The following is a 15542-nucleotide window of genomic DNA, read 5'->3' as shown; positions in this document are numbered from 1 at the left end:
CCAAATAATCTCTTACTTTAGGAGAAAGAGTGATTTTTTCTGAACACCTGTCTTTTCTTAAAATTCTTTAGTTTCAACACTGGAGTTAAAAAGTGGCCTACTTATTTCTACAAAAATCAGTCTCAGAAGCTCCAGTGACATGTAGTGCCTATTTTGCTGAGCTCTGTAGTAACATGTGGGTAAAAATGAACCCCTCAAAAGTGAGTTTCTGGTTCATGCAGAATTCTGAGAGCATTGTTGTATAGAACAGTCCTATTTACATAGATTTCAAGGCCATTTTTATATACAAAATCTATGTGATAACAGAAACCAGTACCTCATAATACCAATATCAGATCCACAGTCTGTGATTGTACACATTTTTTCTTTTGTAAAATGTTATTTTTACTATCTTTATATTTCTTCTTTAGTTATTCATTATGAGACAATATAAAGGTTTGCATTAAATGACAATTTCTAAATGGTTCATTATCACAGGTGGATCAGATAGAAAAGAAATTACTTCAGGAGGGTTAATAAACACTGTAGGAGGACAAGTAAAGAAATAACTTCAGGAGGGTTAATAAACACTGTAGGAGGAAAAGTGAGAGCAGCAGTCTTTCATTTATTAAATTAAATGGGGAGCCAGTTACTATGTACTGTGCTGCATCATTAATTTATTTTCTTTTTCACTTATACTCTACCACATATAGTTTTATTCTCGGATTTTTCTCTTCTATAAATGTGTTTGATTTCAACTTTGTTCCATTCCCAGTCCTAAAAATTAAAATTACCCAAGTGTTCTTAGAATTTTCCTGGGGGTCATTTGTAGTTGTTATTTGAGGAGATCCATTAAGTGGTGAGTTGTGATTTCAGCCCTGGCACTGTATTCTGCAGCATGCAGGAGGGACTCATCCTCTCCTTGTTCCTGCCTCACATTCCCTTAGGTTCAAAAGAGCCACTGGCTCCTCTCACAGGTATATTCTAGACAAATATTTTTTGCTTGAAGAAGGGAATGTTGCAAAGTTGTGACCCATACTGATGATCGTGATGGCAATCTAGTGGAGGGATGCTGGAATTGTGCTCAGCTAAAAACGGAAAAGCCTTTGAAAGATCTCTTTGTTAGTTGAGCAACAAAGTCCATTGTTTAACACTGCTAACTGTCAGAGCTTCCTAACTACGACCAGTGATTTTCTTTTGGGAACACAAGGATCCAAATTCCTATTCCCCACAACCATTGCAAACCACTGAGTACCCTTCCAGGTCTTTCTCTGCATAACGTGGATCTAGCTCTACTAGACTGTTTTGGTTTTTTTATTACTATCACCCTTTGACTAATTCTAATAAAGCAAAACATAAAGCCAGTGTAGAATCTCAGAAGAACAAAGTATGGGGCAGGGTGAATTTTCAGTGTAATTTAAACTGTAATCCTACATAATCCCATTTGCTAACTTTCTATTCTAGTTACTATAGAAGCATCTTTCTCAGGTTACTTTTGGGCATGTAGCAATGCATGTGTTCTATCTCAGCTGAGGAGAAAACAGGGAAAGTCCTGCTCTTAGCTTTATAATTTTTTATTCTCTGAACATATGAGACAAGATAAGGCAAACAGGCTTCATACTTAATGAAATTCTGGGAATGAGTTGGAAGAGTCACTTATCTAAGAAAGAAGTGGTGGGAGGAATAAGGGCATTGACATTATGTTGTCTGTTTCATAAGAACACAGTGTACAGCTTCTGTAATTGCAGTGAGGCATTATGAGGTTGTTCAATAATCTATCATGTCTCAAGCTAATACTGATTAAAATCTAAGTCTCTTTAGCCATTTATGCTATGATAGCTTTGTTTTAATTAAAAACTAGCTCATAATATGCCTATGGTGTTCAGCTGAGATTTTGATTTTTGTCTCTCCAGAAAATAAAAATGCTTTAGGAGAGCTAAATTTGCTCTTTCTATGTCTCTCTGCACAGCTGTAGCATTACAGCTCCATTTCAGGCAATATCATTTTCACTTGTTCAAACCCAAGAAACTGTTAACCTGGTTTATGTGGAAATACAGAATAAGGCTGGTTAAGACAAGAGGATTCAAGTCACAGCTATAGAACATTTGCACATTAGGCCTCTAAAGGGGAATGGCAAATGAATCAGGGTATTTAGAGCTGAAGTCTTGTTCTGCTGTGGTCTCTGTAGATATGTGAGAACAAACTTTGTTCTTTTGCCAGTTACACAGTTTGCACTTTCAGCCTGTCAAAGAGGAGTTAGAAAGTGAAACTCCTGTTCCTTAGTGGAGTCCTAAGTACTCCCTGTTGCCTTTGCAGGAATGGAGCCATTATAATGCTCCATTGCATTTTTTTATGTTTTGTGTTCATTCCACTCTTTACCAGCTGCACATGCTCACTGCTGTAATAGACTTATCTACAGATAACACTCAGTATAATAACCTTGTATTGTAATCTGAGCTCTTCCAGATATGAAGAAATTTGTCCCATAAAATCTTTTTTTTCTTTTGAATTTGGCAGATTGAAGAAAATGAATATATTAAAATCGAGAATGCTGAAAACACCAGCAAGCTAACAATATCATCAACAAAGCAGGAACACTGTGGATGTTACACCCTAGTTGTAGAGAACAAACTTGGCAGCAGACAAGCTCAAGTCAACCTTACAGTTGTTGGTGAGTCCATAAGAATGTTTTAGATACATATTTATTCTTCAGACATCACTCTATATTTGCTTTATGTATGATGATATGCAAAAAATTAAATAAAATAATCAGATGAGTAAAGAAGACTGAAATTAAAATTTAATACTTTAAAAAATATCTGGACTGGACATTGTAATAAGGACTATAAGCAAGTTCAGTAGGGCTGTACTGTGCTTTATTTTGAAAAATTATTAATTATAAATGGAGGAACAAAATAACTCAGACTTTAAAAGAAAGAAAAAAGAAAGAAAACCCAGCTAATGTCTCACTGGGGATTTTTTGTTGGATAGGACTTCTTTTTGCCATTTAATCTTTGCAGCATCCAGATGTTTGCTAGACTGCAGATTTTAAAACTGTTAGTTCAGGAAGGATTGAGGTGGTTTCTATTAGACTGTAAATTTGAAAACATCCTGTTGCTTAGGGGAGGAGGTTTTATCCTTTTAATTGAAATTCCTACCATTATCTACTGTTTTATAGTGACAGAAAACAATGAATAAAGGCACTCTGTTTTACATATGGAGCCCTCTGTATATGGGCTTTTACATACATTTATTTCAAAGCTTCAAACAGCCTTGTCAGATGACACATTCAGGACATCAACTTTGTTGTAGCAGGCTATGGACAGCTGCAGATAGTTGTAGACTGGTAGACAGTTGCAGTATGTTTGCAGCCTAGATCTAGACCTGCTAGCTTGAGTATCAGACAAAATCTAGAGCTGTGACACCTAGCTCTGAAAGGGATCATGAATCCACCTTGGTGTGGATACACAGCAAATGGTTTCCAGGGAAATCTAGGGAAGTTCACAAGCAAAGGGAGTAATTTGGTTAAAACATTAGTCTGCTGGATGGGTTTATTTTTAGCCTCTGTTATCTGCAGCCTGCAGAGGGTACTGACACAAGGCAGGGGAGGGCAGAGCTTGCCCAAGCATTTGGATGAATTCTAGTTCAACCAGCAAAGCTGCATCCTAATCACACACTCAAAACTGCATTGGCTCTGCTGTCCTAACAGATAGGTGGGCTAGCGAGCAAGTAAAGAAATGCAGGAATAAGGCCAAAGATGAAAATCTGACTTCAATGAAATCAGTGGTAAAGTACCATTAACCCAAGTTCGACTGGAAATTCATTCCAGCAATCCAGAGAATAGCTTACAAAGTTTAATGAGTAGAATCACACTTTCAAGTAGAATATCCACTGCTAAAGAGTGCATATCCCCCAGTTGCATACTGCTGTACATATTGTTGAGAGAGGCCTCCTCATTATTTAAAGAAATTTCTTCATCTAACCTGTGGCTTTTGTTGCTGTTAAAAGATAACTGAGTGAACACGTATAAATATCAAAGAGATTACAGAGAGGTGCAAGACATTCAAGAATAAAAGAAAATAGAATAAGTATTTTTCATGATCCATAAGTAAATTTTACTATCCCTTCCAACAGTGATTGTGCAGGTCTGAAGTATAGCTAGGTTAAAAATGAACACCATGAAAAACTGGTCCTTGAATAATCATCATATGCATTGTTTTGGGTACAGCTTTTGACTCAAAAGCCCCAACACTGCTGATTAGCAGCTACAAGAATGGCAGGAGATTAATTGCTCCTTACGTTTCCCTTTTTTCACTCTTTTCTAGGCAAATGCTGCAGGCTGCTAGCTGTAGCAGGTTGTTGGGCAAGATGGATTTTTTTTAGGCTGAACTAGGCCAACAATTCCTATTATCTTGTCACTGTGTGAGCCTTGACTCGTTATTATATAAGTCACTGTTTTATATCCTTTGGAGTTAATTGGTTCGAAAGTCTTTGAATTCTATAACCTTATAAAGCTACATCTCATCCTCCTGCTTTGCTCTTCCATAAGAAATGTGCCAGAGAACAGTGGGATTCCCAGAGATGCTTTCGGGAGAGTTGGGTGAAGAATCCTCACAATGTACTGGAGTTTGCCATGTGTTTTGGCTGATGACAAGCTATCTGTTTCCAACTAAAATGAATAAATTCCCTCTTGTAAAATTGCCAAGATCTTCAGTGAGACATCTCGCTGATGTCAGCACTGCCAAATGCATGACAAAGCCTCAAGATTCCTAGTTTGCTACACAGGCCAGGTTCTTCTAACTGGGTACTCAAAAATATAGGAAAAGGGAGAAAAATGCCTTCCTTCTAGGGAGTGGGTTAGAGCTGCACTACTTAGATAAAAATCCCTCACCATGTTTGCACTTTTAAAGGTGTTAGACATTTTTGAGAGTTGGAAGGTACTTTTCTCCAAAGCCTGCTCCAGTCAAAATCGGGAAGCTATGCTTCTCTGAATCTGCAAAATGTGAGACTTGTTGGTCTACCAAAGCTCATCCTTAGTCCTAAATTCTCACCTGTCCATCCTCTCTTTTACATCCAAAGTACTGGGAAGAAACTTGAAGTCCTTGGTCTGACCCTACATTCATAACAAGCATTTGTGGAGAAAGCCCTGCTGCTATAGATCAGCTTTGTTTGTCTCAGCTACTTGTAATAAGGCTCTAAACTCTGTGTGAGCTGCCTCCCTGTAAGTTTACCAGTAAAACGCATCTTTGTGTATGCTGTGTGCTCAAAACACTGCTGACTGACCACAGTCCACAATTAAGTCTTGAATGTATTGAGGGAAACTACAAATACAGAACATCTGCTTTATGGAGGAGTGCGTCTGAGCTGACCTAGAGCTATGTTTCTCAAGGGGCTAGCTAATGGGGCTGTATGTTCTGAATTTTAGCAAATCAAAAACCTTTTTTTAAAATATAAAATTAAACCAATATGGAAATAAAGAGGTGTTTCTTTTGTTGTTACCTCTTATAATCATGTGGATTGCGAAGTCTTCATGCTTGTGTGCAAGTTTCTCATGTGAAAAACTCCAGTAAAGGTTTCCCAAAATGAATTTGTACTGTAGCACATGCCAGGGAGCAGGTTGCCCAGAAAAGCTGTGTAGTCTCCCTCCTTGGAGGTGCTCAAGTTCAGACTGGATAAGCATCTGAACAGTCTGGCATAATAGCTGATCCTGCTTTGGGCAGAAGGTCTGAGGACCTTCCTGAGGAAATTTAAGACCATCCATCTTGGTTTTAAAGTTTTGGTTGTCAAAGACCTTTCTTCATAAAAAAATTACATTATTGACTTAACCTCTAACCAGAGGACAAAGGACTGAGCTTATCTGCCAGGATTTAAATCAGAAATGATCCCGCTGTGATTTAAACCCTGAGTCTTAGGCTGGAATCTGTAGCTGGGGGAAAAAAGCTACCATGTGTTCCCTTTGAATTTGGCTCCTAAATCTTACATTTAACTCCTCACACTGTTAGACTTCAACTGCAAACTTAACTGAACTGAGCAGGGATTCTGACAAAGAGTTTGTGTATGATATGATTTGATGCCGTTTGGGCACTGGGAAAAGATGCTTTTGAAGGAAACCCAACTTTATCCTAAGGATTTTTATTTTTCTTTCGCAATTTTAATGAATATCAATGAAAAAAAAAGTCTATTACACTCAGCCTCCAGTGTGAGCTGTTTGCAGTGTACACACTGGATACACTGATACAGACATAGTCAGGTTAGAGGAGATATAAATTGATAGGCAGTGCAGTGTGGTGATGAACACACAGCACTGAGCCACAAGGACCAAGTCTCAAGTTTAACATTGATTTATTGTGTAACTTTGTCTGTACAAGCATTAATAATAGTAGGACCCCTGCAGCAGAAGCAAGACATCCATGTTAAGCAGTGTCTTCTTTTAAAGGATTGACAGATACCAAAATGTCCATTTTGAGCTCTTCTCTATTGTGTTACAATCAGCTCTCTTAAATAAGCAATTTCATTAGATGAGTGATCTCTCTAGGGAGATTTTGCAAGATATTTCTGCTCCAAAACCAAAATGGCCTGATGTGAGGCTGAGCTAATGATTTACAGCAGACACTATGTCAGATTAAAGCAGACTTCTCTTGCCAAAGCTGTACTAAATGAGCCAGTGATAAGCATAAGTGTAAGAACTGATTTAGGCAAGGTAGATCCTTCACTCTACAGTGATAGCAATGAATACTCATTATTTTCATGCCATTTATTGGATGAGTATGGGTAAATTTATCAGATTTACAGTTCTGAACATGTTAGCTATGTAACAGGATTAGCCCAATCTGGAACAACATTTGAAAAAGAAACTTGGTTTTCATACTGGCTAAAGCTGGGTACTATGACAAAGATTCAAAAGAATAACAACGTATTCAACAAGAAGAATTTGGCACTAGAGAATTAGTCTGTTCTGCAGCTATGCCACAAGCTTCCTTCATGATTTTGGGCAAACTGCTTCATGTTTCCATGGCTAGTATACAGGGGCGTTCTGATGATCAGTGTTTGGTGAATACTTTGGATACTACTGATAACTTTTACTTTTTTAAATAAAGGAGTAAAAACACATGTACCACCTACCTGGGGGCTTATTTCAATCCAGCTTGTTTATCGTTTATAAATCGTCTAGATTTCTTGGTGTGGTATTGTATTAAAAAAAGTAAATTATGGTGATTAGTGAGCTGTGTGGTAGATACATGCAGAAGAACAACAGCGATGTCATTGTACCTTGAGAGGCCTAAAGATAATTGTTTTTATTACTCTAAGCATTTGTGCACATACTGTGTGCTGCATTCTCATGCACTAGTAGAAGTGATATACCAAGTACTTAAAGACATATGTATAAGCACATTGCACACATTGGCATGCAAGTCATAGAACATGAATTCACTAAGTAACACCCGCTCCTCTGCATGAGGTTACTATTCCATATTTGAGTTGGGATAGAGAAGTTTCTGTGAGGTAACTGTTACTTCTATGCCTTTAGCAGAGTCTGTATGAGCAGAGACTTTTCAAGCAAAAATGAGAAAATACAAGTTTAGCTTGAGAAGAAGATCTGATCATCACTAACTCCAATAGTCATTGAATATAATGGTAGAATTATTCATTGTTTTTATGAAGTGCTTGCTCCTGGTTCAACAAGTAACATATATACATGCTGTATTAGCACTAGTTCTTTGCCCTGAAACTGTTATAAGGAAATGTGGAAGCATAACCAACAGTTCACAGCGGCAATATCAGTGTTTTTTGTGAGTGCCCGGGAAGTCTGGCTCAGTGCTAGCTGCTCAGACTGCATGGATCCAGTAGTGGTCAGAAATCGTGTGTTCCCTCTCTGGAAAAGTAAGTATGGACATCTGTGAAGCAGATAGCAAAGTAGAACAACCATAGACGCTTCTACAGAGAAAACTGCAGCTTGGAAAGGCTAACATGAGTGCTTCTGAAACTTCATCTTCCAAGAAGCATCAGATTATATCTTCCAGTATCCGTGTGATTCCCTGTTTACAGTTAGGGTCAAGAATGCAGTGAATCTTCTAAGAATATGTGGGTGGACTCAGTCTCTAACCTTTACCCTTTAAAATTCCTCTGGATTGCTGGAGTATTTTTATGGTTAAAGGGCAACTAGACTGGTGGTTAAGGAAGAGATGTTGCTATTGCTGCTGCTGCTGTAGTTCAACAGTGTTGTAATCTCCACGGTCAGCCTCCCTATTAATGCTTGGTGGCAAAACTCCACAGCTGTATCTGAACTGAATATTCACAGCAAGATAACAATGTATAGAGGAAAAATGGCGTATGTTGCTCTATATGTCAGTGGTGGTACACAGATAATTACTCCTTGAAGGCCCCTGTAGTTTCAATGCCATTTCTGTTAGAAGAAATTCCGGTAGAACTCCCTGCTTAGGTGTTTTTCCTGATACTTACCTTCACCTTTTCTCTGATGAAGAAAAGAAAATATCATGACAGTACTTTTTACAACAAAATTCCCGTATTTCACCTGCTGTTAAATGCTATGAATGGCTTAGTTATTAAGAAATGATTCATCATGACTCCTGCACACAAACATGGGGTTCCAAGGACCCAAACTCATCCCAGTGAAGACTTGGAATCTGTTGATAGTCTTGCTGGGGAAAGTCCTAAAATTTATTCTGCCTTTCAGTGGGCAGGTATTGGAGCCCTAATTCAGTCAGTTATCAAACCAGATGCCTAACATGTAGCACATGAGTAATCCAAATAGCGTGTTGATTCAGGCACAGGAGCAGATGGTTTAGAAAAAGGGCTCCTGAGAACGCATTATGTATTTGTTTGTTCCATTAGGCCTGTGGCAGAAGGAGATGTTCTTGTGCTGAGGGCATTTGCATGGGAGTGGTGATCTCTGGTTTCCTTCCCAGCTCCGATCTCCTGCATGTCCTTGGGCAAGGTCATTTTACTCTTTTATGCCTCAGTTACCTCAAGTGGCAAAGTGGGAACAATGGCATGAAGTGGTGCTCTGCGGGTCCGGTATTTGTGAGCTACTGTATCTGCAGGAAAAGGGCAGTTTTTAAACAACCTGGTTTTATGTCAGAGTTGTCAGGAGGGGCAATATGGTGAGGAACTGCACTTCGAGGAGGCTAGCAGCAGTCCACAGTGTGTATTACAGGAAGGTGTGAATTTCAAACTCTGACCCCGTAAGCTAACTAGCCTTGTCTATGTGGTCCTCGGCTGTGCTGGGGAGGCTGCTTCTTTAGCAGAAATTTGCTGTTCATTTACACTTCTATGTTGTTTTGCAGCAAAATGCAACATCGAAGCTGCATATGTACTATAGTATCCTAAACCTATAGTACATTAACACCTAGAAGAGTGTTAATAGTTGTTAAAGGGTGTTTAGGGGTACTAATATCTCTACTTTTAGGACTCCTCCCTGGAGAAAAAAGCTGCAGGGCATAGTTTTCCAAGCAAAGCAGAGAGGTCTGCCATGACCCCGAGCCCTGTCAGCAATAATGCCGACTTCAGTTATGACCTTTTATGGTTTTGATTTTCTCCTGCTGATGAATTTCAAAGGAAGGCTTTGCCAGTGCTGTCGGCATGGACAATGTTCAACTGGCTTTTGCAGCACGTTAAATACCTTCTCTGGCTAAACAGTGGAATGGAATTAAATTGTTTCTTTCTGTCTGTTCTTCATCTGGCAGACAAATATCATGATAGCTAATAATAGTACTATACAGAAATATGATAACTGGCTTTAGAAAGAAACCAAATCAATTTTGAGAACAGATAAAGAAAACTACTTCAGAGACGTTGCTTCAGTGCTGTCTCTGTTCATAAGAGAAAAATAATGTTCTTCAGATGCTGTACTTGTGCTGTTCTCAGTTTTCAGAGGCTTTCTACTGGTACAACATTGCTGCTTAAGAGCCCCTCAGGGCCCCGCAAGCTCTGAATGTGCAGCAAGCCAGACTGCCTTGCTTTCACTCAGCCTGACCCTCACATTAAGTAGCAGAACAATGTCTATTTCCCTGCACTGTGAGTTAGATAAGGAGATCGCTGCCTTTTTTGGTCTCATGGAATGGTGCTTATGTTCCATGCACTCTGTAAACTGAGCAATGTGGAGAAGGCAGTGAGATCTGGATAGCACAGTTTCACATTATGTGGCTGTCCTGTACGAGCTGTGGGTTTGCCACCTATGCAGAAAGAGAGAAAGTCCCTTTCCTTATCGGGAGGAATTTTGGGTTACACATGACTAAAAAAAAAGACAAGGACCTCAAGTCAAATTTGTCTCATAAACAACAATGATTTAAAGGCTGAGCATGCTTATGCTTTATGCTTCTTGAGTCTAGAAACACAAATTAATTAAAGATTACTCCAGGCTGTGTATCAAAACCTGTTTACCAAAATATTTCTGAAAATTTGTCTGAGGAAGGAATGCAGCTGAATTCAATTTGGGAGTAAATAAGAACTGCATGTTTCAATCCTGGTATGGTCTTAAATGTGGTTTATACATTTCACGTGAGGCCAGCTCGTGACCTTACCATTCGCCCTAAGGAACACATGCCACAAAGAGTAAACTGGAATCTGACCTTTTTGGTCTGGGGTAGTGGTAATTTACATCTTTTTTTGTTGGGAACTACTTCCCAACAAAGATTTTTTTAATCTGAGCCTAGTTTGCTGGAGCACAAAGGGAGGAAAGCAGTAGAGCACTCCTTCATATCATCTCCACTTCCTTTTTGCTGCTCTATGTATGGTGCATAGCACATATGAGTTGCCACTGCTGTTTCCTCAGTGCCCCTAGTGTCAGTGACATTATGCAGTCTCTGCACTGCTGTGTAGAACAGTCCCTGAGTGAGGCTTGAGGCCAAATTAGCTACTTGTCCTTCTCTTTTGCTTGCCTAGGCTTTGGGAGCCAGCTCAGGGCAATCCTACTGATATTCCTAAAGATACTACATAGGGAGCTTTGTGCTTGATTCCCCTTTAGCATTTAACTGTCCAAACTCCATCTATGTCGTTAGCCTCCTCATTCATACTACTAGACAAATGAGGTGATCATGCATCCTAGTAAAAGAGGTGTAAGTACTATCTGCTACAAAGGTGGTGGAGTTTATAGGGTTCTGACCAAGTTCAACAGGACTGCATGGAAACAGCCAATTTGACCGGGACAATCTAGAATATCATGAAGTCTTGATTTTGGTGTTACATGCATGTTGTAAGTTAGCCAAGACTGGAATACCCCTAGTTTCATATAGTTAAGACATTTTATGGTGGAGAATATATTCCTGTTTTCTTTTGTTGCATGTAACAGTGAAACTGAAGTTAGAGCTTGCTATCTTAAATTAATTGCTTCCCCTAGAGAAACGTTCACAAGAAGCGGTGTATTTTTGGATGCACTCTCTTCCTTCTAGTTCATATGTTGGCTTGTGGCTATGGTTTAGTCCAGAACAAGAAGAACAAAATTGTGGTCCAAAAAGTCTATGTAAAGCCCTCATCATATAAGCCTAGGTATGAAGTGTGCTTATGTGCGTAAGAGACTGCACATGACATGCAAATGAAATACTGAAAATGACACATTAATGGTATACTAAATACTAAGACAGGACAAAATAGAGAATTGTGCTTGACTTCCACGCCCCTCCTCAACCCACTGGATATTTTTATTGGAAGCAGTTAATTGTGCTGATACAGATTTCATATTCCAGAAGGGAATGTAGTTTGGCAAAATATCCTAGCTTTCAACACAGACAGATGAATAAAGGGTAACCTTTAAAATCTTCATGGAATAAACTTGAGAAACATAACAGACACATGGAGAGACCATCTGCAAATTCTCTGACCTTGCACAGCTGTAGAATACCATCCAGTCTGATATCAGGCAATTTTTAATCATGGTAAAATGGTACATATACATCTGTTATGTTAAGAAAGAGCAAAGATTCGGCTTTCATTCTTGTTTATGATCTCCCATAGCAGGTACTACCCCAGTATTTACACATTGAGCAGATCTGCAAGCAGCAGCACATAGAATCATAGAATAGTTAGGGTTGGAAAGGACCTTAAGATCATCTAGTTCCAACTCCCCTGCCATGAGCAGGGACACCACACACCAAACTATGTCGCCCAAGGCTCTGTCCAACCTGGCCTTGAACACCGCCAGGGTTGGAGCATTCACAACTTCCTTGGGCAACCCATTCCAGTGCCTCACCACCCTCACAGTAAAACAGTTCGCCCTTATATCTAATCTAAACTTCCCCTGTTTAATTTTAAAGCCATTCCCCCTTGTCCTACCACTACAGTCCCTAATGAAGAGTCCCTCCCCAGCATCCTTGTAGGCCCCCCTCAGATATGAGAAGGCTGCTATGAGGTCTCCACGCAGTCTTCTCTTCTCCAGGCTGAACAGCCCCAACTTTCTCAGCCTGTCTTCATACGGGAGGGGCTCCAGTCCTCTTATCATCCAGGTGGCCCTCCTCTGGACTTGCTCCAACAGCTCCATGTCCTTTTTATGTTGAGGACACCAGAACCATACACAGTACTTCAAGTGAGGCCTCACAAGAGCAGAGGGGCAGTAGAGATGATAGACTTCAAATAGAAATGTGCAACTTTGTGGCTTAAGAGAGTCCAGCCAGGGTTGCAGGTTTTTGTCTTTGCCTACAGGGAAAAATTTATTAGGAAAGTAGAAGTATTCCCATGGCTGGCATATGTTAGATTGAAGCCACGTAGCATCTTCTTCAGCACTGATGCCCCCTTGTCTATGCATGTTTTCTCTCCAGTACTCACATACTTAAGCCTTGCTTCTGTAAACTATGCTGGCCAAATGGATTGAAGTTACCTAGGTGAGTCATGGAAAGAGAGGTCACTAAGGTAACTGTGGCCTAGGCAACTGAAGCTGTTTCCAAATGAAACTCTGGGCATGAAAGTCAGCAGAGACCGTATTTTCGTGTCCTGCACAGGATGACAGTGCTCTGCAAAGACAGAGCATATGAGTTCTTTCTTCCTTCCATGTAACATTCATTGCATTAGAGCAAGCTAACACTTTCTTTTTCTTTTTCTTTTTTTTTTAACAAAAAAACCCCTAATGCATACAGTCCAAATTTAGCTGTGTGCATAGCAGATGTCAGAGAATCTGCACTATTTTGACAAACCTGAACAGATGCCTCTGTAAAGTGACAGGTTACTGTCTTAGCTTTTTATTCAAACTATTTTCCTCTTGCTATCAGCAACTGTCTATTACTTATCCAAGTTCTTCTATCTGTGTCTTGAGATGATGCAATGATGATTATATAGGAAGAAAACAAGACACAGAGCTAAATATTCTTTTTCTGTACAGATTTTGAAGAGGACAGAGGTAGCATCATTCCCTACAAGGTCTGCATGGATAGCAACTTGCAGTGAAAAGGAGATGGCTATTACTGCTGTTAGACTAAAATCATACACAACCCATATGTGCTATGCAACCAGCTCTCTGGTGGCTGCTGTAGCATTGTACAAAGGTTCTGATACTGTGAATGGTGTAAGCATGAAAATCTCACTTCTTGCAGCTCCAAGGAGGCTAGGACAGGATAGTACAGGGAAGGCACCAGGAGATCAAGATTCAGTTCTCATCTTTGTTACAATCTCTCCTTCTAATCTTAGACAAATCACTTCTCTGTGATTCAGTTCATGATATCTACACTATAAATTCATGCTTGTTAAAAGTCCCTTTTATTCTGACAGCTAAGCAGGGCAATAAGCCATTCCAGAGGTTAAGGACATCTTGCTCTCTCATATCTGTGTTTAACAAGAGATGTACTATATAATGATGAATCCTAGTGGAACGTCTTTTTAAGTGTTGCCAAAAGGAATACAAATAACCTATGTTCTAGCAGTCTTTTCTTCTTCTGCCTACTCATACAGAATGCAGTGGCAAACCCTTGGTGTCCATCTCCTTGCCTCCCAGCCTTTTCTCTCATAGTTAGCAAGTTATCTTCTACTACATTTAAGTTGTGAAGGAAGACGGATTTTCCATCACAACTGAGCTAAAAGGAGTTACAAAAGATTTTTTTCAGGAAAATCATTGGTCAGCAGCACTTGCACACTTCCCAATAGTGTCTTGGTCAGATTAGACTACCCCGTTTTCCCTCTCTATGAGTAAAACCACAGCAGTAAGAAGAGAGGTCCCTCTGTTCAAGGACTAAAGGCACGTTTGTGGCAAACTGTGGCTATTTCTGTCTGCCCAGTGATTTTCCTAGGGATAATAATTTGAGTATGGTCACACGAGAATTACCAGTGAGTATAGAGTCTACCAGAGTAAGGCTCAATCAAAGTCCACAGCAGGTTTCCCCAGCGTTTGGATGTTTTTATTGTTGAGAAAGTGGCTGTATTTTTGACTGGTTTGCCAGCTCTGCCTTTCTTAAGGAGAAAGTGATAATGTCCATTAGCCATTTTAACCATCAAAATGGGAAAGGATTTTATCAGTCCATGTCCAGTGTAACCACTGTTTGTAGCGTCTCACTCTTATCTATCTTTTCTTTTCATCTTCTGTCATTTTATCCCATCCTTTGATTTCTCATTCAACCTTTGGCCACTAGTTCATCCAAATCAACATCATCATTATTTTGTAGGTTTTGCTAGATTACTTCTGAGAGGATTATTCCCAAGGAAGATATTTGTTCCCTTTAAAGTCTTTTGAAGTACTTAACATCCATAAAGATTTTCTTAATCAGTAATTTTTTTAAAAGTCACATTCTTCTGTCCTAGGAAAACATCCATTTCAGTAACTATGTAATCATTAAACTTGATTTTGAAAAATTCATATAAATGCTGGGGGTTTGTATTAAGTCAGCATTTGCATGGTTGGCTTCTCATCTGCACACCAGATTCTGGTGATATTGGATCTATTCATGCAAATAAGGACTGCAGGAACAAGCCTCTAACTGAGGATAAACAGAAGCTTTGATCTTCCACCTCCCCAACCATTTCCAAAATGCACAAGATTTAAAAAATCTCAATATTTAAATGATGTAGTCTAAATTGAATTCAGTTTTACCCAAAACTGCACTAGACTTCCAAAACCTGCATATATGTGAAGTTGTTTACTAAATTGTTAGCAGACAAAGTTGTCACCTTTCAAGATCTGTGTTTCTGTGTCAACAAACTGGTATTAGTATCTCTACTGCCCAGGTATATTTGGATGAGTGGCACATTCTGAGGCTGTGAAAAGTCAGTACTGGCTCTGAAGTATGGAAGCAGATGAAGGGAGCTAGAGAAAGAGCTATGGTTATTGTTACAGGGGTAAACCTCTAAGGAAGTTCACCAAGGTTTGCATTTCTGTGGGAGATTTGGTTTTAATGTACGTAGTTTCTGTAATGATAGCAGTGAAGGGCATTAGGCTTCCGTATGGCTGACCAAGATGCTCAGGGAACTGAACAACCCATGCTGAGGCCCATATGGGATTGGTGTCTATGTTAGCTAACTCAAGTACGTCCATCTGCGCTGCAGTTGTTCCTTCTCCCTGTAATACAAACCTCTGAAGCAGAGGAATGGCATGGAAAGAAAAAGGCTGTTAGTTAGGGCCGGTAATGCCT

The 15542-nt window shown here is 39.5% G+C and overlaps 1 protein-coding gene across 2 annotated transcripts in view; it reads left to right on the top strand.

Annotated features, from left to right (window-relative positions):
* MYLK (myosin light chain kinase) overlaps positions 1 to 15542 on the top strand; it is a 74738-nt gene that overhangs the window by 29524 nt on the left and 29672 nt on the right. For both annotated transcript variants that reach the window (XM_010016330.1, XM_010016329.1), the window contains exon 6: positions 2497 to 2650. In XM_010016330.1, coding sequence (XP_010014632.1) covers positions 2497 to 2650 — 154 coding nt within the window. The remainder of the gene's footprint in view (positions 1 to 2496; positions 2651 to 15542) is intronic.

Source organism: Nestor notabilis, unplaced genomic scaffold (assembly GCF_000696875.1).
Source record: "Nestor notabilis isolate BGI_N333 unplaced genomic scaffold, ASM69687v1 scaffold8316, whole genome shotgun sequence".
Lineage (NCBI taxonomy): Eukaryota > Metazoa > Chordata > Aves > Psittaciformes > Psittacidae > Nestor > Nestor notabilis.
This window is presented reverse-complemented; position numbering and strand designations above follow the sequence as displayed.